Source organism: Lynx rufus, unplaced genomic scaffold (assembly GCF_022079265.1).
Source record: "Lynx rufus isolate CCGP_SWC_20201006 ecotype Redwood Valley unplaced genomic scaffold, mLynRuf1.p SCAF_1, whole genome shotgun sequence".
Lineage (NCBI taxonomy): Eukaryota > Metazoa > Chordata > Mammalia > Carnivora > Felidae > Lynx > Lynx rufus.
In genome coordinates, this window is record NW_025814823.1 from 211256917 (window position 1) to 211284232 (window position 27316).

Here is a 27316-nt window from a genome sequence, read left to right on the forward strand (position 1 = left end):
AATTTTGGTATCTGGAAGCATCATGATCTTGCAAGTCATAATTACTTTAAATGAATTCTTACTTTGTTTAAAATCCAATGAAAAATAAATTTAGTGACTGTTTTCAAGATTTTATAAACAAGGGATAGGATTCATAATTTATAAGCAAGTTTTCAGATGTGAAATATTAGTTGTAAAAACAAATACAGGCTTTGGCTGAAGATGGCAGATCTGGTTAGTTGCCAGTGTGGACATCTCAATGCATGAGTGAGGAAAAGCCACAATCTGATGGAATGGGAAGGCTGGAGGACAATCTAAGGGAAAATGACCTGCTTATCTTATAAAATCTCACTGGTTGTAATCTGAAAGAGAAGCTAGATGTATTCTCTTGGCTCTCGTGTCTATTTCAAGAGAACAGAAGGCAAGTCAGTAAGTGAACAGTGGTAAAAAACATTAAACCGGGAATCAGAAGCCGTTGCCACCCCCGTCGTGCTATTAACTGGTGGTGTGGTCTTGGACAAGTAACTTGGATTTTCAGGGCCTATTTTTGACAGGTGAAATGCGGGATTTTGGTGGAAGATGATCTCCAAAGCCTCTTTGTGGGGTATAAGCTTAGGAAACCCCTGGGCTTACACCAATGAGTTAACAAGGCATACAGAAATACAAAGTCATAAAATGTTCACACCCGAGTTTGGGTAAACCAGATTGGCACCCCAAGAATAGGGGGATGCAAAGGCACCTCGAGAAGAGGGAGTTGCAAAGGTGCCGGGAATGGGGAGGTGCAAAGGCACCCCTAAATAGAGAGGGGGTGCAGGGCCCTCAGAATAGAGAGGGAGAGGCAAAGGCCTAAAATTGGAATGGCACAAACATGCCCAATACATAGGTATATGAAATAAACAATATTAGACGTTCAGGATGGAAGCACCCCCAGTTTAGTACTATAGCGGAAAAGCTGCTTTCACAGGAGGATAGGCCAGGTTAGGTAAATTGGTGGACTATGGACAGCTGTGCTGCAGGCAAAGCAGCCCAGAGCAGAGATGGTTAACAAAAGAAAAGGTACCTTGTCAACCCTGAGGTTATTCCCCCTACCTGCCTCATCCCCAGGCTGGCAAAGATGAACAGAGGTGCTGCCTCATGTCTACTGTAAACAACCTTCCTCCCACTGCCTGGTACCCGGATTTTGTTTTATATTGACCCAAACTCCAAACACTGTATATCTTCAAAACCCCCCTTTTCCCACACGTCCCTAAGTTAATGTTCACAATTTCTTTGTCTCTTTGTACACACCCATCATGCTTGTAAGCCTTCTGATCTGAATAAATATGCGACAAGGGCCCTTATTCTGGGCTCTTGTCTTTTCCTGGACGTTAGCCATCTCTCGCTTTCAATCCTGCATCCTGCTCTTTTGCTAGACAAGAGAGAACTTTAGACCCAGAGTCTACAACACCCCTTCATGCTCTCACTCTGCCTAAATAGAGACATCATGTGGAAGGAGGAGTTCCCAAGGGGGAAGATGTAAAAGAATACCTAAATATTGGAGTTGCCCACTTTTCTTAAATATGAAATTTATTGTCAAATTGGTTTCCATACAACACCCAGTGCTCCTCCCAACAGGTGCCCTCCTCAATGCCCATCACCCACCCTCCCCTCCTTCCCACTCCCCATCAACCCTCAGTTTATTCTCAGTTTTTAAGAGTCTCTAATGGTTTGGCACTCTCTCTCTCTCTCTCTCTCTCTCTCTCTCTTTCCTTCCCCTCCCCCATGGTCTTCTGTTAAGTTTCTCAAGATCCACATAAGAGTGAAAATATATGGTATCTGTCTTTCTCTGTATGACTTATTTCACTTTGCATAACACTCTCCATTTAACACTGAACAATCCAATTATTTAAGAAGAAAATCTGGCATCATTAATGACATTGTTTCAAATGATCTCTGCCACTATGAAATGGGAGAAATACTGTATATGTTTTCAGAATCTAGATGCAAATAACAATAATGTTCTGTGGTAAATTCCAAAACCTGAACCTGGGAATTATATAAAAATGTAGATGAAATAAAATTTCAACCGAAAATAAGTATGAAATTTTTTGTTAGTGCCACATAGAAGATAAAAAATTAAATTGTGAACAACTTTGAAACATATCTAATCTAATTATAAAATTCTAGAAACTTTAATGTTAATCATTTGTTTCCTTTTGAGATCCAATAGTGGAGCTGAGGCAGCATGTAAAAATGGCCCCAAATTCTTCAGTTTTCTTCCTCCACATCCTTGCAATGGTATCCTGCAGATATTCTTATCAAAAAGAAGAATCTATTTCTCCACTCCTTAAATATGAGGTATGGGGTACCCATTGAACTTGAATCGACCAATGGGACATTAGCAAAACAAAACAAACAAAAACTTGGGGTCTGATTTTCTTAATTGTCTTGTGACCCCACGACTGTCATCACATTTTCTGGTCTGTTAGAAAATGAGAGACCATATAGAGAGAGGCACCAGTCTTCCCTGCTGGACCTGATGAAGCTCCAGCCAACCCACCAGCTGATGAAAGATAGGTAGGAGATGCCAGCTGAGGCCACCAAAAGGACAGCATGGCTGAGCCCAGCCCAAACAGCCTACTACATTTTGGGGTGGTTTGGGATACATAAGGCATAGTCACAGCCGTATTTTTAAAAAATATGACCTTGATTTATTATTCCAAGTAAGTTCTATAGTTAATATAGAGTATATTCTATATTTGGTTGTTTATATGGCAAGGCAATTTAGTTGTATAAATGAGATCTGGTCATTCTGACACTTGTAAAGAAGAAACTGGATTGGTCAGAACTGTTTTGATTACTGCTTGGGTGATAACACATTATAGTTAGAAAGGGAAAAAGAAAAGGAAACTATTGTTGAATTCTGAGTCACTATTATGGATATGAAGCTTTAGTATGAAGAATCATCAAGCGTATTAAGACCTGCACTCAAAAGTTGAATGGAAAAGATTTATTTTTTGTTCCATTGTACAAGTAGTTCATATTTTAGAAATAGACTTTTCCAAGAATTTCACTGGAATGTGGAACACATTAGGTGCTCAGTGCAGCCTACAGATGTCCGTTTATCCTGTAACACAGATGAAATATCTTATATCTGCAATGGATAAAATAAAAAATAATAGAAGTCACATTTCTCTCTTTTTTAAATATTTCTTAATGTTTACTTATTTTTGAGAGAGAGAGGGATACAGAGTGTGAGCTGGGAAGGGGTGGAAAGAGATAAAGTACAGAATCCAAAGCAGGCTGTAGGCTCCAGGCTCCGAGCTGTCAGCACAGAGCCTAAAGCAGGGCTCGAACTCATGAACCATGAGGTCATGACCTAAGCCAAAGTCCGATGCTTAACTGAATGAGCCACTCAGGCACCCCCACCTTTCTCTTTTACTTATACTTGTGGAAGATTTAGACAGAATTACAATCCGAAATACCCTCAATTTAATTACCAGGCCCTCTGCCTCCCCCAGGAGCTGGAGCTACAAGCTTACCCTGGTCCATGCCATGGTTCAGTTATCCAAAGGTGCCCAAGCAGCTCTTGTGGAGGAATGGGATATTGTCAGAAAGACCTTGAAGCTAAATATTCAAGCATATTTGGGTTAAGAAGTGGGGGAAGAGTCTGATGTTCAAATGCCAGTTTCAAGTAAACAATACAGAAAAGGTTTGGGGAAGGTAGACACAGTTGAGTTGGAGTGAATCCCAAGAACCAATCAAGATGCTAGCCAGAAGACCACAGAACCAGTTGGGAAACAAACTGGGTTCATAGTCTCCACTTAAATGCCTATACTAAACTCATCACCTTTCCTTCAGTCCTGGTGCTCCCCCAGTATTTCCCCATCTCTGTTGATAACCGAATAAAACTATGACTCTGTGACCTAAAATGCTAGGACCATCCTAAGTTCAATCTGCTCTTATCATTCCTAATCTCCAATTTTCAATGAAGTGGTCTATTTTAACTCCTATGTATGCTTTTATATCAACCCTACTCCATTCTATACCTATTGGCACTGCCCCGACCTTAAACGATGTCAGCCCTTCCTTTACTATGCCTTCCCCTCCCCCAATCCTTCTCCAAAACTCATCCTCCAAAATACTCAAAGTGATATTCCTAACCCTAAATCTCATCATTTCTCATTCATATAATCACATTTGTTTATAAATCATTAGGCAAGATAACAACTTGAGCACAGATCTCTGGCTCTCCCTTCACAAGCCCAACTAAAACAGAGTATACAAACCCCAGGGGGACACTGCCACAACTCGGAAGCTAGAGAAGATATTCAGAGGCATTTCTGGTAGATGAAGTACAAATGGAGCCAGAATAAAAGCATCCAGGGCTGACATAAGATTCATGACATGCTCCCCAAAAGCAGTAGGTACTTGAGGGAAGCAGAAGAAATTCTAGCCCTGACAAATGCCATTTTCTCTTTGGAAGACAGAAGGATGGATAAAAAAAACATGCCACGTTGCACATGGGAATTTCACATTCCACCACTGTGAAACAGTGACCCTAGTGTCCACTGTGCAGGGAGGTTGGGACATGACACTTCACTAAAGGAGGAGGTAGGAATGGAGGCTCCTTGCTGCATACCCCAGCCTGGCTGTAGGAATAGCATCTTTCCCCAACACTGAGAAGAAACAGTTCCCTTGATGGAAATATCCAGAGCACTAACTTCCTTTAATGTCTTTTAGGTGGCTGGATCCCTGAACAAATCTCTGTCTGTTTGCATATGATATGATCTTATATACAGAAAACTCTAGGGGCACCTGAGTGGCTCAGTCAGTAGAGCCTCTGACTCCTCATTTCAGCTCAGTTCATGATCTCATGGTTGTGGGATCAAGTCTTGCATCACACTCCGTGCTTAGTGTCAAGTTTGCTTGGGATTCTCTCTCTCTCTCATTCTCTCTCTCTGTCTCTCTCCCTCTGCCTCTCCACCCCCCCACCTCTCTCTCAAGTATATTTAAAAAAAAAAAAGAAAACTCTAAAGACTCCAACAACAGCAACAAAAAATATGTCAGAACTAAAAAACATATTCACTAAAGTTTTAGGATACAAAATCAACATATGAATATCTGTTGTGTTCCTATATACAATGGATAATCTGAAAAAGAGATGAGGAAAATAATCCCGTTCATCATAGCATCAAAAATAATTATTTATGAATAAATTCAACCAAGGAAGTAAAAGGTCTGTGCACTAAAAACTACAAAACATTGGTGAAATACACAATTGGTGAAATACACATTGGTGGAATTGAAGAATACACAAATAGATGGAAAGATATCTCATGTTCATGAGATTGGAAGAATCAGTAATGCTAACATGTCCATAATATTTAAAGTCATCTACAGATTCAATAAAATCCCTATCAAATTTCTAATAGCATTTTTCACAGAAATTTAAAAAAAAAGCACTACTAAACTTCATATGGAACCACAGAAAACATTGAATAGGCAAAACATTCTTGAGCAGGAAGAACAGAACTGTAGGCATCACACTGCCTGATTTCAAAATATATTACAAAGTTATAGTATTCAAAACAGTATGGTACTGTCATAAAAGCAGACATATAGACCAATGGAATAGAAATGAGTCCAGAAATAACTCCATACTTCTACAGTCAGCTGATCTTCAACAAAAGTGCCAAGGCTACCTAATGGGTAAAGACAGCGTCTTCAACAAATGGTGCTGGAAAAACTGGATGTCCACATGCAGAAGAATGAAAATGTACCCTTATCTCACACTGTATACAAGAATCAACTCAAAATGGATTAAAGACGTACACATAAGACCTGAAATTATAAAACTACTAGAAGAAACTATAGAGGAAAAATCTTGACATTGGTCTAGACAATATTTTTTGTTTATTTGTTTGATTTTTGGTTTTTTTTTGTTTGTTTTTTTAATATGACCCCAAAAACACAGGCAACAAAAGCGAACATATATAAGTGGAAATACATCTAATTTCATGAAAAGTTTCTACATAGTAAAGGAGAACATCAGCAGAGTGAAGATGTAACCTACAGAATGGGAAAAAGTATTTGCAAATGTACCTTTAGCTAATATCCAAAATATATAAGGAACTCAAACAACTTAATAGCAAAACCCCAAATTAACCAATTTAAAAATGGGCAAAGGACCTGAACAGACATTTCTCAAAAGAAGGCAAACAAATGGCCAATAGGTATACGAGAAGGTGCTCAACATCACTAATTACCAGGGAAATGCAAATTAAAACTATAACGAGATATCACTTTACATCTGTTGGAGTGGCTATTACATTAAAAAATAAACACACACACACACAAGAGATAACAAGTGCTGGCAAGTCTGTGGAGAAAAGGGAACCCTTGGAAACTGATGCTGAGAATGTAAATTGGTGTAGCCTTTATGGAATATAATATGGTTTGTTCCTCAAAAAATTATGAATAGAACTACCATTCGACCCAGCAATCCCACTTCTGGGCATATATCCAAAGGAAATTAAATCACTGTCTCAAAGAGATGTCTGCATCCCCGTGTTCGTTGTAGCACTATTCCCAATAGCCAAGATATGGAAAAACCTAAGATTCCACTGATGGATAAATGGATAAAGAAAAATTAGTATATATACACAATGGACACATTATTAAGCCTTAAAAAAGAAGGAAACTCTGCCATTTGTGACAACATGGATGAACCTGGAAGGCATTATGCTAAGTGAAATAAGTCAAGCATAGAAAGATAAATACTGCATAATCCCACTTATATGTCAATCTAAAAAAGTTGAATTTATAAATGTAGATCTTAAGTGTTCTCACCAAACACACAAAAAATTATGTGAGGTGATGGATATGCCAATTAGTTTCATTATGGCAATAATTTCACAAGGTATACATATATCAAATCATCACATTGTACACATGAAGTATATACAATATTTATTTGTCAATTATACCTCAAAAGAACTGGGAAAAAGCTCCCTCTTACCTCCAAAAGTAGCAATAGATACACGTCGTTGACGTAGATTTTAGATTTCTTTTTTGTCAGTATTTTTTAAATGTGGGAAAATATACATAAAAATTACCATCTCAAATATTTTTAAGGGTACAATTCAGTGGTAAAAAGCACATTCACGATATTGTATAATCATCACCAGAGTTTAGATTCTTCAGTGATTGTTTTGCACAGATTTTTTTTCCCGAGTGTATTTGCTGTGATGATGTGAAGTTTTTCTGTTGACATTTGATTCAGAGTAACAGATACTAAATAAATAAGATACACAAATGTATGCATAAAAGACTACATTTTTGCAAAGTTTCTATCACTATTATTCAAGGAACATCTAAATATCTTACCTCTTGTGCTTCGTGGGCTATTAACTGGTCCATTAACAGCCTCCGCCGTCTTTTCTCCCTTTGCTCTCGTGCAAAAGCATCCTCCTCAAGGCGCTTTTGGATTTTTTTAATGTAGTCATCATCCGAATACGTGTTTAATAAATCAGTTGTTGTCTGGCCTGCTATATCTGAAGAAGGCTTGGAGGCACTAAGGACAACAGTTTTTATTGGGATTTAGAAAAACAGTGTAACCACATGCTGCTACTTGCGACTATGGAGGAAGACCTCGGGGAAAAGGCTCCCTTCAGTGCTCGGTTAACTTATTAATACAAGCATTAAAGCAAATCTTAGAACTTCATTGTGACACCTATGGCTTATCATTAGATTCCATTCGCTATATTTCTGGACTCTATGTTGGGAGGTCTTCAGCATAGCCTTAGCATAGCCTTCTTTCTAGGCCTATCGCCTATTTGTTCTTTCACTTATCATGATCTTCACTGAGCCCAGAGATTGGATTTTCTTTCCCTCTTCTGCCTGCTGGCTCTAGGCCTCTTGCCTCCCCTGTTTTGAGTTAAGAGTAAGTACCATATTGATAGCCAAAGTGTCAGGGAAGGCATACCTCTTTAAAAGTCAGCCAGATCTTCCAATGTCAGGACACTGAGAGTCCTTCCATGGATAGCTCGATCCACTACTCCCCTATGCAAACGCAAGTTGCTCTATGAACTCCCACTAACTTTCTGAATGCTTAGAGCAGTGGCCCCGCTCTAACTGGAAGCTTAGCAGCTGAAAATTGACTTGCTCATCATGCCACACTTGCACCCACCAGACTGACCTAGCCTCTTGCCCAAGTTCTGGAGACCCAAGTAAGAAGACCTACTTCGCTTCTTGTCCCAACTCATGTCCAAACCTAAAGGATCAGGAAGAGCCTAGTGGTCTTACTAACAGAAAGCAAACACATTCAGTTTAGCGGGACAATGGTGGCTTAGTACAGAATTTATAGATTCATTCAAAAGTTATCTTTAAAAGTAAAAGATACAGGGTTGCCTGGGTGACTCAGTCAGTTAAGCGTCTGACTTTGGCTCAGGTCATGATCTCCCAGTTCATGAGTTTGAGGCTTGCATCAGGCTCTGTGCTCGCATCAGGCTCAGAGCCTAAAGGCTGCTTCGGATTCTGTCTCCCTCTATCTCTGGCCCTCCCCCGCTCACATTCTCTCTCTCTCTCCCTCTCTCTCTCTCAAAAATAAACATTAAAATAAATAAATAAAAGTCTTTTAAAAAAAGTAAAAGACACATTTTTATGTATATAAGAATCAAATAATTCTCATCTGCATGTCTCTTTACAAAATAAACGGAATACAACAGTAGAATGGAACAAGATATATCTTGTTACCTGCCAATAAATAACAAGTTTTAATATTATCAATAATTATTTTAAATATTATAAGTTTAAATAGAACTTACTGTCTTATTCAAAAGGCAAGGACACATTATTGTATGTAGCAACTAAATAGTCATCAATTCTTATACAGACAGAAGCATTAAAGAGGTATAAAAGCACAGTTAATTCATGTTTAATGAAGTAATAATTGCACGTGTGTAGTGTAGATCATATTGTATTATAGTTCATTTTTTGTACATTTGCTGCTCCCAGATGAACTCTGAGCTCGTGAATATCCTATTATACTCCTCTCTGTCCATGTGCTCATCATCCTGACATGTAGTTGATATCTGCTGAATTTCAAATGATATGCTAAGAAGCACTATACAGAGTAATTTTTTTTTTAAATTACACACTGAAATCCTGGTGATTTTATCAGCAGAGCCTTAACCTTCAGTTGTGTTCTGTCACTAAGAGGCACTGAGCAGAAATTGTATAGCCAGCAAAGCCTTAGGAGGATCAAAGACGAAGTTTAACCCTATTTATTAAGATTTAGTACAATTAAGAACTTATGAAAATTATGTGGCATAACTTTTTAGATCCTTTGTTAAAATTCTTATTATATTTTTACTCAAATGTGTTCTTAGAAAGAGTTTGCTTTGGATTGTATATGGGTTAATAGACTTAACATTTTGCTTGTCCTTTATTTATCAATCAGTCTGCCCTGTAACCATCCATCTGCTGTCTCATTCCAATTAAAGGCTGAAGAAAGCTACATGATATTTACTTGAATAAATATTCATTTTCCTAGATGTGGGTTTCTTGAGGGCAATGATTACGATTTCTCTATATCTGCTTGTCAGGCCTCCACAGAGTTAATAATTGGGTGTGTAATTACATGACTAGTAATTGGAACCTTGGCCAAATTTGTGTGTATTTAAAAAGTAATTGCTAGGAACGGCCGAAAGTAAATCTATGAATCCAAATGTCAAATCACAGCAGCCAACAATCTCAGCTAAAAAAAAAAAAAAAAGTAGCAGATAGCATTTATTGTTTGTTTTAGAAAATAAAGACATTGTACATGTGAGGAAGCAGCAGCCATGGGAACTCTTGCGTTGCTCTGAGAAAACATTTCACTTCTCCACAAGAGAAAAAAGACGGACTTTGAGGTGACGTCTCTGAGGAACTGTTTCAGGAGCAGGCTGTGAAAGAGGCAGCTGCAGAAATTGCTCCTTCTGGTCAACTTGGGAGATTTTAGCGCTTTCTGGCATCAAGTAGTGTGAAGTTTTTGAAAGAGCCCAGGACATGCTTGATCCTAAGCTAAATATTCAGAATGAACTAATGTAGTGATTAATAAAAGGGACTTAACAAAGGCCATACTGTACCATAACTTCTGTTTTCTTTACAAGTTTGCTCCAGACTAGTGCCTCCCGACATTCTTTAAAGAGAAAATGCTCATTTGCAGCATACTGGAAGGGACTGGAGTCCCAGATGAGGCTGCACAGTCACAGGTGACTAGTCTAGGGAGTCTGGCTGCCCCAAGGCCTATCCTGACGCTCTCAAAATTGAAGCGTGGCTGTCTGTATCTCATGTCTCCCAGTGCTAAGTCTCTGGCAAGACCAAGTGAAGGCTTCCACATAGAAAGGACCCGTATAGACAATGCTATTTCCTTCCCTTTTTCCTCAAAACAGAGCCCCAGGGTTTATTCAGGAAAACAATGTACCCAGCTAAAGACTACATTTCCAAGCCTTCCATTCTTGCCAGGTATGGCCATGTGACTGAATTCTGGCCAATAAAACGGAAGCACAAATGTTACCTCGGACTTTGGGGAAGGTTCTTAGAAGGAGCTATTTCAGCTATTTCAGATATCTACTTTTTGCCTGTCCTCCTTCCTTACATCTAGAACATGGACCAAATGGCCAGAGCCCCAGGAGCCATCTTGTATTGTGAATGTGAATTTGGGGACAAAAAAGACACAAAAGAACAGTGGAGCTAAAGGAAAGCCTGTCTTTGATGACTTTGGAGCTCCAACACGTGCTTTGAGCTGCTTACATTTTGACTTCCCTTACATGAGAGAGAAGTAAACTTATTTAATTATTTAATTAATTTAACCCACTCTTGTTTGGGGTTTCTAAAGCTACTTGATAGAGAGACTTAGGTTCAGGTTGGGTTGGCAAAGGCAATAATAGTGAGCAGAGGAAATGTTTGCAGCTGTACTGTACAAGGATGGTCTTTAAACTATTTAATAAACTGACATGGCAAGGACACTAATCGATCAAAGATGGGTGTTGGTACAGGAATGAGAAGACACTGTCGTGTTTGGTGCTAATTCTGGCTGCTAAATTGTGTGGAAATTGAGGGGTCCCAGGAAAGGGAATGGCCACAGAGCTATAGAGAATAATACCACTCGCCTACCAGTAATGGAAGTATTTCAATATGTTAATATGGTTGCACTGGTGGATACCATCTGTTTATCACTCCAGAGTGTGTGGCTGGTCAGGTGAATGAAAGAGTTGGAAGAAATCCAGTGGTTTCATGGGCCAGTCCAGAGGGGTATGGGGGGGTTTGGATGGTGGCTACATGGGTAGGTAGGCTTGGATTGTGTTTTCTTTAGAAGTCAGGGGCAGCACTGATAAATGGCAGTGGGAATCAGAATAGGGCATCAAGAGTTTCAGGGCACCTGGGTGGCTCAGTCAGTTAAGCGTCTGTCTCTTGGTTTCAGCTCAGGTCATGATCTCACGGTTTTGTGGGTTCAAGCTCTGCATCGGGCTCTGTGCTGGCAGCAAGGAGACTGCTTGGGATTCTCTCTCCCTCTCTCTCTGCCCCTTTCCAGTCATGCTGTCTCTGTCTCAAGCGGAAAGAAAAAAAAAGAGTTTCTGCAGAGGGTAGAAGAAAAGGTAATGTATGTATCCTTCATTTTGCTTTATTTTCATTCTTCCTCACCATCTGTTCTTCTTTTCCTTATTCCTTTTGTTTCTTTCCCTCAGAAATACTACTGTGGAACTGACTTACATAATTTGTGCCTATTTTCTTCTTTAACAGAGATTTAATTCATGTTCCATAAAATGTAAGTGACTAGAATCTGGGTAGTTTCCATTTAAAAATGCAGAAGAACTCGAGTTGCTCCTACCTACGTAATCTATAATCCCTAATCAATTATCTTCTGTGAGTCAATGACCCCTAATAGGAACAATAAAGGGAGAGGATCTTTATCTTTAAGCAAATGAAGCCCATTAACCAGGCATTTTTTGCAATGAACTCATGGAACTGACCATCTTAGTGACAGTTGAACTCATCTGACAACTTTTTATTGCTGGTCCCTGTGCTAAATGCTGAGGTTGCAACATGAAAGAAACCAACTAGAGTCTAATAAAGGCTTTACTGTGACAAATTTAAATTAGTGGTAACTTGCAACAATTTTCGTGAATGTTTTAAAAGTGTGTGAATTTAGGACAGTAAGCATAGCATAGAAAACTAAATTCACATCTCATAATAGCCACTTTCCCTTCTGATCTCCACAAAAGTTGTTAATGAACAATTAATCTGAATTTTAGCTCATTTACCTTCCTTCATATATTCTCGTCATGAAGATTCTACAAAGTAAAAAGATCTTTGGAGCAGCTACTTCCAATAAACTATTTCTAAATATTTAAAAGTTACAGATAGGACAAAATGCAGTTTTGTGACTGTTAAAACAATTCACATCTCACCTTTCTTTTGCCTGGAGATCCTTTTTTATTAATGCTTCAAACTTCTTAATCTCATTGGCCACATCCTTTAAAGAAAAGTCGTTACCAGTTTTCTGCCTCTAGAAACCACTGAAAATCTTCATTTTGCAACTTTACGAGATGCTTTGCACTACTAACCCAAGCCAATTAGGAGCTAAGATACAAAAAGCTGTACTCTAGAATATTTTTATAATTCTGATTAGGCTAAATATACCTCAGAGAATGTGAAAACTGCCTAACTTGAATCATTCCGCTCATGATTCCAGTTCTGACAGTGTAACATTTGATGAAAATGAAGATTACCAAAGAGTCAGGCCATGCATTTTTATTTGCAATTCTTTTAAATGAGCATAAGCATTATTTGGATATAAATGCTTCTTCAAAAATTGTTGTCTCAGATGTTTTAAGCATTTCTTGTGCAACTTTATGTATGTTATTAATTTGCTCTCTCAAAATTAGTTTAGCTCATCTCCTATCTAGTGCAAATACTTATTAATAAACTTTAATCAACTCCGAGAAATATAAGAACTACACACTTTCCTAAAATTTGGGTCTGAAAAACCTCTGTGGGTATAATTCTTTAGATTCCAAGTATAAGATATTTTTCAAATATTAAAAAAATAAAGAAATGTGGATTAACATAAAACACAAGGGATTTAGATATCGGAGAGACGTGCTGTCTCTGCTTTACCAGCACTGTGGACGAGAGTGAAATATGGAGGCTTTCCGAGTCTAAGTTTCCTTACTTAGAAATGGGGGGCAACAATACCCTACTTGGAGAGTTTTTAAAAAATAAAGATAATAAGATAAAATAAAGTGGCCAACACAGACTGACATATAGCAGGTTCTCAATAAATAGTAGCTATTATTCTTTTCCTGAGGTCACAGGAGAGACTATCATTAATAACCACTGTAGCATAAGCAGTGTAGATTGCAGGAATTAGTCCTGCTCCCCTGTGAAATATAAGCACATTGTCTCCTACTGGAATGATTGACAGCTGGTACGGGCCAGTAAAATATCACTAGTATAGGTATCTTAAATTGGAAGATAGCAAGCAAACCACTTAACATTTCTGGACTCAGAAAAACGCATAATGAGAAAGAACTGAGTAAAATATTGTTGGAATATATATAGTATGTGTACCTTGAATGACACCTCTGTGCCCATGGCTGTTATGACTCATCACAGAAGCACCATTCTATAATAGTTTTGATGTGATCACAGGATCCTTCTCAACACAGAAGGCCAGATTGGTATTGTCATTTAATATGAGTTTCTTATCCCTGACCTAAAGGTACATTCTCTGATTCTGAACAAATAACAGTACAAAATGGATTAGATATGCATGCAGTGGAGGGCTTTTGAATCAGAAGGAATGATGACACAGATCATTAGAAAAGGAACTAAGAAGTTGGAGGAGTTCCCTCTGTACGTTTTAGAAAAAGATCAGTCTTTCATTAAGATTAACACAACGCCATATTAAAGGATTATCACCTTACCTCTGCCTCTTTTTTCTTTTTCATCATTTTTTGGGCCTCAAGTGCTTTCAAAGTACGATTTGATGCAGGTTTAGGAATCTGAATGATAGCTGCTTGGATTTTGGCCATTATTTCATTTTGTCGTCTTCTGCTCAAGCGTTGCTGGATATCCCATATACATTAGTTTAGTTATTCCTCTCATTAGAACAACAGGCTATATTATATGCTCACAGGTACACATACATACATTTTTCCATTGAAACTTTCAGGACTCAGCAATTTACCAATGGACTAAGTGTCACAACTGTGTAATGTTAGGAAGCAGATGTCAATATGACTCATCTTTTTTTTTTTTAATGTTTGTATTTATTTTTGAGAGAGAGAGAGAGAGTGTGTGTGCAGGGAAGGCGCAGAAAGAGAGAGGGAGACACATAATCCAAAGTAGGCTCCAGGCTCTGAGCTGTCAGCACAGAGCCCGACACAAGGCTTCAACTCATGAGCCATGAGATAATGACCTGAGCCGAAATTAGATGCTCAACCGAATGAGCCACCCAGGTACCCTCAATGTGACTCATCTTGAAAAGTATAATATTAATACAGTTTTGGAATCACCAAATTATGCCTATCAAATGTGTATATCTTCATTCTGGGTGATGATACTAAAAGGGTAATAAAAATGCCTCAAATACAAAGAAGAATATAATTCTTTCTTAATTCCACCTTCCTGACCTGCCCAATAATGTAAAGAGAAAATGCTGTCTCTAAAGATGGTCTGCAGAGAAAGTTCCATCTAGGAGATGGTCTCTAGGAGGACTTCTGGGGAACCCAGAAGAAATGACAAACTTCCCCAAAACTCAGTCACACTTTAAACAATGAATTCAGAAGCAACCTCAAATATTGGATTAAATACTGAATTATGTGATACCATTATTGGATCATCTCTTCTCTATGTAGGCAGTAATTATTTTAAGTAGAAAATAAGCAGGAGGGTACAAGTAAAGAAAAATAATAGTGAGAATAAAATAAAATATTAAAAAAATAAATGTTCTAAGAAGGAACATGTAAAGGGTCTCCTGTGTGGCTCAGTCGGTTAAGCATCCGACTCTTAATTTCAGCTCAGGTCATGGTCTCACAGTTCATGGGATCAAGCCCTGCATCAGGCTCTGTGCTTACAGCGTGGAGCCTGCTTGGGATTCTCTCTCTCCCTCTCTCTCTGTCCTCCCCCTGCTCATGCTCTTTCTCTCTCTCTCTCTCAAAATAAAGAAACATTTAAAAAAAGTAACATGTAAAATTAATCACGGCTTTACTACTAAAGCATTACATTAAAGAACTAATAAGAGCATTAGTTCCTATACCCAAAGATGAGAAACTTTAGTTAACCACTAACAAGTCAAAAATTATAATTTAAATATATTTAAATTTTTTCTTGCCATTTTACTTTCCAAAACCTAAAGATCTTTTCGTCTTTAGAAAACCAGGAATACATAGGCTTTGCCCTTTGTCCTATTTGCTTTCCACCATTGTTAACATAAGTTATTTCAGAATATTTAATGGTTTCATATTTCCTTTCTCCCAACTTTCTTTGGAGACTTTCTGCATTACACTTGATGCATCACAGTTAGGCTGGTTCCTTAAAAATTAGAGTCCCAGCACTTGGTTTCAAACACTACTTTAAGAGTGCCTCGTCTCCTTGCCGTGCAATGTGAAGGGGAAGCCCAACCCTTTACTCTCTGGCAACTAATGGGATCATAAGATCTGCCGGAGTTTGTCTCTCATCGTTCCCTCCCTCCACACAGGGAGATGACTACATCCAGGATATTTTAATTTCTTGTCATTCTAAATATATGAATTTAACAAGTGATTTATAGTGCAATGAAGAAAACTATAATCCTTTTGCCTGTAGTTTACACATTCCATATACCTAGTCATCTGAAATTCTCTTAAAAATCTTTAATGATTCCACACACCAGTCAGGTGCTCATGTTCTTAAAGGCATAGGAGATCACTAAAGATTTTCAAAGGAATTTGAGAAACAGCAGGGAATTAGTCAAAGCAAGAGGGGCCAGAAAGAAGTTAAGAGATGTTTAAGGGTGTTGGAAAGGGAAGCAAAGAGAAAATCACCCCACATTGCCAGGATGAGAAAAATGAGGCAGGACAGGAAGACCAAGGGATTGCAGAAGAGGGACCAGAGAGGCGGAATCCCGTTCCACAGCCCTTAGTGGGGAAAACAGCCGTAAGCCTTCACTGGAGCAGTTAGTAGCAATCCCCCATCACTAAGGCATCGGAAGCATTAATTTCAACCAGACAACTTAAAAAAGAGATCAAGTGGTCCTGCCACTCCAGAGAATGGCAGTTCTTGTTCTTGGTCTCAGGGAGAGGTGACAGCAGGAGTGGGGATGGAGAAAAGGGGAAACTGAGGGGAGAGAAAGGTGAGAGTGGGGCAGAGCACGAGTCAAAGGAACATGCAACTTGAGCCACATTAATGCTTATGCAATGTGTACTATCGGCATAAATCGCAAACAGTATACTACTATGTACTAATGAATTTCTGGAAAAGTTGAACTATAAAACCTTTTCAATATTAAAACATCTTTGTTCTTCCTTGAGTTTTTGAAATTTTTCAAGTTTCTCAGAATGCATGCGGACAAGATCTTCTCTCATGTGTCTATATTTTTCTTGAAACCTGTGTGTAACCCGCATCAGATTGAAATCAGTTTGACGTGGTATCAGGTTTCTAAGTCTCTAAATGAAGAAAGCATTTCAAAAGATTTCGTTACTAGAAAATAAAAGTGTATTGTCATTATAAGCGCACATAAAATTTGTCTTCAAAATAAAATTTCTACGAAATACTATTTTTGATGGTTAAACTAAATTCAAGCCCAATACTAATCACTTATATCTTTAATTTACATAAAAACAATAAAAACATGATCTGAATTCCTTCTTATAAAATAGTCTCATATATACTTTTATATTTTTTTGCCCTGAGTTTAATTTTTAATAAATAGTATTCATTATGTGAATGAATTCTTAGAAGTACATTTTCATAAGAATAATTTTATAAAACCAATTCAACATATATGAGATAATATGAGAAGCTAGATTCTTTCCATTATTTAAGCTACCTCCTAGTAAAGAGTGAAGAAACATTGAAACTTCCAGGCCACTGGGAACGAGAGTGTAACAATATAAGAAAATGAACGTCAAAGCAATATGGCTGGTGCTTTTAACGTCAAAGCAATATGGCTGATGCTTTTAACTAAAATGTTTATATCCAAAAGTAATCTCCTTAAAAGCCAAAGACTTACTAAAAGTTTTTTTTTTTTTTTTTTTTTTTTTTTTCCAAATGGTACTGTTGCTCAAAAAATTTTTGGTCCTTCTCTTCTAAAACTGCCTCAGTAGATACTGGCACTTACTCAGAAGATCGTTTAAGGACCTATCAGCTGACTTTACGCCCATACACATCTTCCTGCTTTTCTCCTCGTTAAAAATCGCCCGGCCTCCCTCTTCAGAGGCAACAAAAATGCCAGGTCCTTGAACATCCTACTTTTCGACCTCAATACGATATCTAGATCTTCAGCTTAATTATTATCCTCTCCCCAACCCAGGAAATACCCACTGAGAGATAATGGAGTCTACTGTTAAGAGTAGAGACCCAGTGCCTAGGTTTGTTACAACTCTACCCCCTACTAGCTGCATTAAGTTGGGCAAGTTACTTAATCCCTCTACATCTCAGTTTCATCATCTGTAAAATGGGAATAACAAAAGCACCTATCTCATAAGAGTGTTGTGAAGATCAAAGGAGATACAGATGCATGGCCCCTGGAACAGGGCTTTGCACCTCCCTGTGTACAATCAATAAGTTTTAGTCAATATTATTATGCAATAGACACCTGAATTTTCTTCCATCTGGTATCAAAGAAAAAGGCATGTCTAACTCCTTCCTAACATATCTCCTCCTCCACCTGGCCCATCAGTTGCATCCTCTTTTCTTCCCTTGAGAACCTTGTTCCACTTGGTTCTCACACCAGTCATCTCCTGCCACTGATTCTTTTTCTCAACTGGCAAGTTGTCCCGGTCTCTATGTCCATAAAGGAAACAAATAACCTCACGTTTCTCTTGAGCTTCTCTCCTGCAGCTACTGTTCTCATTTCCTCTTCTCTTTTCCCTCCACATTTCTTGAATGAATAGTCTATGCTTCAGTCTTCTTCATCTCAATTGACTATTCAACTCACCACATTCCACACTACTCCACTGAAACATTTTTCTCTCCCCTAAATTTTATCTCCAAGGGGATTGGGACCATCCTTGTGCTGGTCATAGTGCAATTGCCTAACATAAAATAGGAACCCAACAAATATTTGTTCAACAAACGAATGATTGACTCTGGGAAGGTCACCATGGCCAACTTTAAACCTAATGGTTTCTTTTTGGCCTCAACTACACAGCTCTTACAGCGCTTGTTGCTGTTGACTGTTTTACACTTAATAAAGAATTTTTTGTGTATTGTTTCCTTAAAAACTGAAAAAAAGAGCCCAACTCTGAGGCAGGTGGAGATAATCAATTTTGTTTTTAACGTTGGGAAAATAGAGAAATAGAGGCTGAGAGTATTTCAGGGATTGGTTCAAAGTTAGTCACCTTGCACGTGAAGGAGGCAGGATGGGATACCATGTTCTTTGGCCGTAAGCCTAATCCAATTCCAGCTCTCCATGGCTGCTGAGCTCATTCTTCTACCAGGCTCATAAGACTCGTGAGAATAGGAAAATCTGAAAGTGCAGATGGCCCTCACATCTATTATGTCATTGTTTCTTCATAAATTCAATGTACATGTTTAATTGTTTCCATTTCTATTTAGTGCACTCCATCAGGGCAGCACCCCCCATTATCCTAGAGGCCTGGAAGAGTTAATGTACTTCACTTACCGTAAGGAAATAGCACAGGAACTAGAGAGAACCGTCAACTAAAACGTTGTATCGATTAACCAAAACACACTTAATGACAATTTGCAATGTTCAAACCATTGCACCAGGCATATTCCTTGAATTTAAAGAACTAAAAATCTTGTGAGGCCTTATGACAGATAAATCATGAAAGTCAGCCAACAATATCAACAGCAGGAGTTTAACACCAGAGAGTGAGAATTACGTGTGCCCTAGGAGGAATCCATGTGTACTGGGAAGGTTGCCACAGAAGTAGATGGAGAAAAGCTTGCAGGAAGAGGAGAGATGAGAAGTATAAGCTTGGGTGAAAGGGAGGGAGGAGCAGAGATATACAAGAGTTGTTCAAGGATAGGTTGCTGATCAATGTAGAAAAGACAGACTTTATGCTGAAGACTATGAAGAAATGCAGTCAGAGAGGTTGAGACCATTTAGTGAAAGATCTTGAATGTCAGTCAGTCCAGGTTGGAGACAGGACATATGTAAAATGAGAGGTTTCTGACCAAAGAACCCAGTGCAAGCGGAATTTTGGGAAGATTCATCTAGCAGTTGATTGACGTCTGGCGGAAAGCCAGAAGACGGGGAGAAATGTTAGTAGGTTGTGGTAGTAATTCATGCAGGGATATGAGCAGATATGACAGAGGCAGAAATAGGGAGAGGAGCAAGGCATGAAAACACTTGGAATTAGGAACACACAGAATTTGATATACTAGTAGCCATGTGGAGGGAGACGTCAAAAATGGATACATGAATTGAAAATATTAATATAAAACAAAACCCAAGTATGGCCAATAACATACATAAGGGACACAGATACCCAATGGGGCTTTTCTGAAATGCAACATCACTGTCATGTCTCCTTACCAAGTTTTACATGGTGGTAGGCTTATGTTTCTTTGTGTACTTACGTCTCGAAAAGCCTCACTTTTCATGCTTTGGTGTCTGGCATTTGCTGGGGGCTGCATGGTTCGCATTTCCACTGTGGTCAGCCCACTTTTCTTCTTTTTCTGAAGAACAGTGTACAACTGATACAAAAGTTTTGTTGCCGCCCCAGGCTTTTCTGTGATGATGCTGTGGGCCACATTCTGATCAAACTGCACACCCAGAAGGTGAAGTGTTGGCTCCAAGCGAGAAAAATTATTAAGTTTGGCACTTGAAACTCTAGGCATTAAAATATTTTACATAATTAGACACTGACATTGAATTAAAAACAACAAATATCCGACGCATGATCATGATTTGATATGATGAATTATCCCATGGTCTTTACAATATATCGTTCCTCTGTAGAACCACTCAGTCATGTAAACACATTGAGATTTTCTATTGTCCACAACTCCACCCACTTACTTCTCTTGAATGGTGAAACTAAAACTCATTTTATACACTTTTCTGCTTAAATAGATGCTAGAATTTTTATAGGAAGTCAATACAAAAAACAGATAACTAAGTGCTTTCTTCTAAACAGAAAAACAACTATGGTTTTAAAAAATATTTTACTCAGAAGGCAAAAATGTAATTTAAATTTCCATTTCTTTAGGGGTGCCTGGGCGGCTCAGTCGGTTAAGCAGCCGACTTCAGCTCAGGTCATGATCTTACAATTGGTGGGTTCAAGCCCCATGTCAGGCTCTGTGCTGACAGCTCAGAGCCTGGAGCCTGCTTTGGATTTTGTGTCTCCCTCTTTCTCTGCCCCTTCCCTGCCCATACTCAGTCTCTCTTTCTCTCAAAAATAAAAAACATTAAAAAAAATTAAATTTCCATTGCTTTAAATGATATTATTACTCGAGTCTGAAAATAGCCCTAAATGTTGCACTGACAACTTTAACAACAATCCTCTCAGGCACTGTCAGAAATATTTAATTAAATAATATTAGCTAAGCAATCTAATTAATTATGCAATCTTCACTTTAAAGTTTATATTACTACTTTAAGAATCAGTAAAGACTTTCTAATTTTAAGTTATCTTTGAATCACCTATGAGATTTTAATAAGTTTATTAAAGTCTTACAAAGATGAATACGATGTATTCCCTGCCCTTGAGGGGCTCACAGCAGGACAACACATGAGTGAACAAAAAATGATAAACTGGGGTAAGTGTTGGAATATGGGTCTCAAATGATTTAGGGCTGTCAATGAGCCTACGAATCTAGTGACAAAAAGATGGCCAAAGAAAACACATCCGTGCATATACACAAAATATGTATCCCATTTCTGGATGTTTGTGAAACTCCTAAAATCTAGCCTAAAAGTGCCCATTCACTACAAATTAAAAACCCATGCTCTAAAAGGAGGTAGGACTGAGGAAATATATGAATGATTTCTAAATATGAATAAGGAGTCAATATCATGGGAAGGCCAATGTTAACAAAAATAGTGACATAGTACCTTGATTTCTTTTTCTAGTTATATGGTGTAACTTACTGTCCTATTTCCTCTGTTTACTATTATTCTTTCAGCAGAAATATTTGGTAAAGTATACTTAGCATATCAAACCACATCAACAAACTTTGAATACAATACAATAGTTTGAATTTATAAAAGAGAAACAGGTCTCTGAGGGGCTGAGAAGAAATATTGGATGCTACAGGAAATCTCTAAGTAAGAGTAGCATTTTTTTAGGTCTTCTTATGTCCAGGTTTGCAGTTTGCTTCCTTACAAATGACCTTACAGTTTGATATGACAACCATCTGCCTAAAATGAGTAAAGCAGACCACGTTTTGCAGGGTATAGTCGCAAAGGACAGTTAGGTCAACGATTGTGCCTGCCTTCCCTGGACAGGCACGTGACACCCCTTCTTGTTCTTCCCGCACAGTTATTCTTTCATGCCCTTCCTATCCTAAAAGCCCCATATGTCTTGCCTACTACACATATTTGGAAAGACCACCAGAGAGCCACTTGTCGGAGCTTTGGCCTGGATCATAACCTTGGGCTACAGAGATTAGGGGCATCAAAATTCAGGAGGGAAAATCCCAAAGCAAACACTATCCATTTCCAAATTTTATCAAAACTTAGCCCTGCACCCAGTACAAGTGGAGAGCACTTCCTCTCCTCTGACTTGTTTTACATGGCCCCAGGAATGCAGTGTAAGCCTATTAGTATTAAACATCAGCCACACATTAGGCTTTAAAATGGCTATTATGAACTGGCTGAAGAGCCAGGTATAACAGTGCTTCTCTCTGGAAGTTTTCAATACATAAAAACGACATTTTAAGAGCATAACTAGTGTGTAAACTGGTGGAAGTCCACTCTTGGTATATAGCATATGCTCAGTCAGTTTGCATGAAAATCAACATGTTTTTGTACACAGGCAAACTGTAAGGACATCTTTGCTCTGGAGACAGAGTATATGATGCAAATGATAACCTCTGAGGGAATAAGGAATGTATTCTGGGAAAAGTCTTCTCCTCTATGTGTAGTGTTTGTTTGTTTTTAATATTTGATGTCTCAGTTTTCTTACAGCAAATCCCCAGATGTTGTACATATGTTGCATAGAGGGTAGTGAATGGGCAAGGGGAGAGGAAGAAGTTTGTCTTTCCTTGCTTTTCTTTGTTGACTGGACAAAAACACGCTACTGGTAATTTGAGCATGGAAGGGTTTTCCCTTTCATACAAAGTGGAAGGAAGATAATCAAGAACAAAAACCTCATTTGAGACAAATCCCCTCCACAGTATTATTTTTTTCATGAGCAAGCAATGCCATCTGTAGGATGTAACATAAAAAAGAAAGTAATAAGTTCATGGCAACTCATGTGACATGTTTGTTCATGATCATTTTAGCGTTACATTGATTGGTTTAGGAGATAAAACTTTTGTGTCTCATACTTTGGTCGCCACAATTCTTAGCTTAGCTGATTAGTGTTTATTTTTTATTTATTCCTATTCTAGAACTTAGAGGGAAAATCAAATTTTCTTGTGATTTTTCTAAGACATAAGACATTCTTAGGATTTTTAAAATTATTTTAGGTATCTGATACTTGCAGTTCTTATTTGCCAAGAGATTATCTAGCTTCTCTCCTCCTTGTCACCTGGTGAGGGAACACATCTTACTTACAAGGAAAGGAGAAGCTGTCCCCCCAGGGATATCCAAGCTCCTTTACATTTTGTTCTTTTAACTGATCTGCTCATTTTTCACCCTGTGAGGTGAACTAAACATATCCTAGAACAGAGAAGTCTTTCAGAGTTAGATGAGTTCTCAGAATTAAGAAGTTCTAAGGCAAATAACTTCAGTTATAGGCAACATTTATATTTTAGACTAAAGACACTAAAAATATGAAACAAAAACTCCAAACCATGAGCCCTAGCATTAGACATCTGCCTAAAAAACAGGCTTTGACAAAGAAGGATGCTTTTCCCCATTAAATACACTACTACAAAGGTCACATCCATGGATTTACTGATCCTTGCCTTCTTTCAAAGACCATGTGCCCCTGGGGAAAAAAAGTGTGTTGTTCCAAGAATTCAAGATGAATAGAATTTGGTTGTCCGAACAAGTGGGTCCCTCTTCTCACATTAAGGAAATGATTCTCAGTGGGATAGAAAGTTAGTTAGTTGTTTGCAGCGGGTGAAAAAGAGGGCTGTTACATATGATATTACTCAGGGGCACCCCTGTCCAAGGGTGGGGCAAGAGTATGACACTGTCCTGTGCTCAGCTTGCCAATCCCTGTCCCTGATGCAAGGCTGTTTCAGCCAAAAAGGGGTTCCTCTCCTTTGCACAAAGGCCTCTCTGTTCACTAAGACCTGTGTCTTTCCAACTGTGTCCATCCAGATGAGGTCCCTTTTTCCATTTCACACAAAGAGCCTCTATGGCCCTGCTGACAAAAGCTAATTTAGGGGGCGCCTGTGTGGCTCAGTCGGTTAAGCGTCCGACTTCGGCTCAGGTCACGATCTCGCGATATGTGAGTTCGAGCCCCGCGTCGGGCTCTGGGCTGATGGCTCGGAGCCTGGAGCCTGTTTCAGATTCTGTGTCTCCCTCTCTCTCTGACCCTCCCCCGTTCATGCTTTGTCTCTCTCTGTCTCAAAAATAAATAAACGTTAAAAAAATTTAAAAAAAAAAAAAAAAAAAAAAAAAAAAAAAAGCTAATTTAGTATACCTGAAATACTACATACATCATCTGGCTGGTATGGTGCTTTAAGTCGTCTATGGCTAAACAGGCATACTTTCTGACATCATGCATTTATTCAATAGAAAAATATGATTGTGTGTCAGCTATGGGCCAGGGACAATGCTTGGAGCACAAAGAATAATCATACATACTGTGCAACTTTCAGAACTGGAATTTAAAATAACAAGGAGATACCACAATACTCCTACTAGAATGGCCTAAATTCAAAACACTGACAGCGCTAAATGTTGGCAAGGATGTGAAGCAGCAAGGACTCTCACTCACTCCTAGGAAGAATGCAAATGGTACAACCACTCAGGAAGCCAGTTCATTCCTATAACGAAACATACTGCTATCACATGAGGTTAACAACTGTGCTCCTTGTTATCCACCCAAAGGAGTCGAAGTGTTATGTCCACACAAAACCTACGTGTGGATATTTATAGCAGCTTTACTTATGATTGCTAAAACTTGGAAGCAACCAAGATGTCCTTCAGTAGATAAATGGATAAATAAACCGGTATATCCAGACAATGAAATATTATCCAGTGCAAAAAGAAATGAGCTACCAAGCCATGAGAAGACATGGAGGAAATTTAAATGCATATTTCCAAGTGAATGAAGCCGAAAGTCTACTATTGTATCATTCCGACTATATGACATTCTAGAAAAGGCAACGCTATGAAGATAGTAAAAAAAAAAAAAAAAAAAAAAAAAAAATCAGTGGTTGCCATGGCTGAGGTAAGGGACAGAGGAGTAGGTGGGGCACAGAGGATTTAGGGCAGTGAAAATACTACCTATGATACTATAATGGTAGCTATAAGTCATTCCACATTTATCCAAACCCATAGAAGGAAAAACACCAGGAATGAATCCTAATATAAACTACTCACTTCGAGTGAACATGAATCACACAGGTTTATCAGCTGCAACAAATGCACCACTCTGGTAAGGGGAGTGGGTAATAGAAGAGGTGATGAATGTGTCAGGGCAGGGGCTAAATGAAAAATCTCTGTGCTTTCTTCTCAATTTTACTGTAAATCTGAAACTGCTTTAAAACATAAAATGTAAAAGAAAATAGGCAGAGATTGAATAACATTTCACCAGTGAAGCTATACAAATGACGAATGAGCAAGTACATGAAAAGATGCTCAACATCATTAGTCATTAGGGAAATGCAAATCAAAATCACACGAGATACTACTTCACACTGACTAGGTAACTATAATAAAAAAGACAGTAACAAATATTGATGAGGTTGTGGGAAAACTGAAACCTTCATCCATTACAAGTGTGAATGTAAATGATACCAGCACTTTGAAAAGCAATATGGGTGTTCCTCAAAATTGTAAACACAATTGTAACCCAACAATTTCACCCCTAGGCATATACCCAAGAGGAATGAAAACATTTCCATGTAAAAACACAGAGTTCACAGCAACACTGTTCATAGTAACCAATAACTCATATCCACCAATTAATGAATTGATAAACAAAATGTGGTATATCCAATTGAAATTATTCAGCAAATAAACAGTAAGAAGTACTGATACATGCTACAATATGGATAAACCTTGAAAACATGATCAGTCACAAAATATACATGTTGTTTGATCCCACTGATACATAAATGTGTGAAATAGGGATATCTATAGAGACAGAAAATAGATTTGTGGGTACCAGGGGCCAGGTGGTTAGTAGCTATGGTTGTGAATGTACTAAACACGTAAATATGCTTAAAACCACTGAATTGTATGCTTTAAACTGGTGAATTACAGTCTGTGGATTATATCTCAATATAGCTGCTAAAAACAAAAAAAAATATTACGGGTGGTTTTTTGCCAGGAATCTGTATGTTGCTTTACTTCTCTTAAAAGAGAGAAGCAATGAACAAAATAAGAAGTAGTATGGCCTCAAATTTCAGAAATATAGGAGATCCTAAAATAGGTCCCATCTAGAGAGGGGGTTTTGCTGCAACCATATAACTTTCACTCCTCTGTGCTTCTGGGACAATGAAGCATGCATATTCCAGGAGCCAACAATTTTCATATCAATGGTGTGTTTGGCTGGTTCAGGCTTGGAAGGGATCTTGTGGCTCATGATGCTTTTAAAGTTAACTCTGGGAGCTAAAGCCATCCAAATGCCAAAGGAAATGACCCTTTTTAGAAAGACTCAATCTCACTAACCTGCTTTCTGAAAATTCTGAAAAATCACCCTGAAGTTCGAACTTGTGCAGAATTTCTCCAATTAGATAGCCACTGGAAAATGCCTTTGCAAATGACTTGGGACCTGAATTTTAAAACATAGAGACAGAAATGTAAAGATAATGCTGCATATAGAGCATCATTATATTCATTATGTATACATAGAGTAAAATTCCATAACTTAAATTCAAAATGCTGTGAAAGTACTTCTAGAAATATCTTTTAATAATCAAATAAAAAGACTGAAGTTTAACAGTAGATGCCTTATAAATATCCCTGAATAAATATAAATCAATACTTGATGACATACGAAATTCTGAAAGAAAACACAACTTTTGATCTAATTAAACAAAATATAACCAATAAAATTTATCGAGACAAACTTAGATCTAAAAGCAAACCTTCAGGACCATCTGGGTGGCTCAGTTGGTTAAGCGTCTGACTCTTAATTTTGGCTCAGGTCATGATCTCACAGTTCCATGCGATCGAGCCCCCAGTTGGGCTCTGCCCTGTGAGCATGGAGCCTGCTTGGGATTCTCTCTCCCTGTCTCTCTCTCTCTCTCTCTCTCAATAAATAAACATTTAAAAAATAAAAACAACTTCAATTTATTTTACAAAATTACATTCCAATACCCTTGTTATCAATTCAGGTTATGGACGATGACAGCATATTCTGGCCAAGTGAGGTGCAATCTAACCTTAGTAAACCTTAAGACTTAATTTCAACCTTTTTACAATAGAAATTTTTAAAAAATCATCTATCTGCACCTTCTCAAATAAAGCCTACCAAATACAATCAGGCTTTCCCTTGGTGGTTCCAGAGGTTACTCTGGTCCAGTTGTTGTCCTCTGCAATGACACAGATAGCCCAGAGGAAAACAGACTTTGGAGCCAGAGACATCTCTGCTGGCATCTTGACTCTGCCCCTGACTAGCTGTGCAACCTCTGGCAAGCTGCTTAACCTCCCTGAGCTCCAGTATCCTCATCTCTAGAACAGAGATAACCATATCTACATCTCTCTTGAAGAACTATTTTATTATTTTATTATTTTTTGAGAGCCGTTTTAAAGATTAGAGGTAATGTCTGAGGAATGCTTGGCTCTCTGCCTGCCCCATAGTAAGCACATAATGTTCAGGAAAAAATTTTAAGTGTTAATAAAATTTGT

At 38.3% G+C, this 27316-nt stretch overlaps 1 protein-coding gene across 1 annotated transcript in view; it reads right to left on the reverse strand.

Annotated features, from left to right (window-relative positions):
• The window catches only part of SPEF2 (sperm flagellar 2), a 173858-nt gene extending 146794 nt beyond the window's left edge, over positions 1 to 27064 (reverse strand). The window contains exons 1-7 of the mRNA XM_047077096.1: positions 26947 to 27064; positions 26135 to 26237; positions 19756 to 20008; positions 16482 to 16652; positions 13932 to 14072; positions 12414 to 12478; positions 7348 to 7534 (exon numbers count right to left, since the gene is read on the reverse strand). Coding sequence (XP_046933052.1) covers positions 7348 to 7534; positions 12414 to 12478; positions 13932 to 14072; positions 16482 to 16652; positions 19756 to 20008; positions 26135 to 26237; positions 26947 to 27064 — 1038 coding nt within the window. The remainder of the gene's footprint in view (positions 1 to 7347; positions 7535 to 12413; positions 12479 to 13931; positions 14073 to 16481; positions 16653 to 19755; positions 20009 to 26134; positions 26238 to 26946) is intronic.
• Between the last annotated feature and the right edge of the window lie 252 nt (positions 27065 to 27316).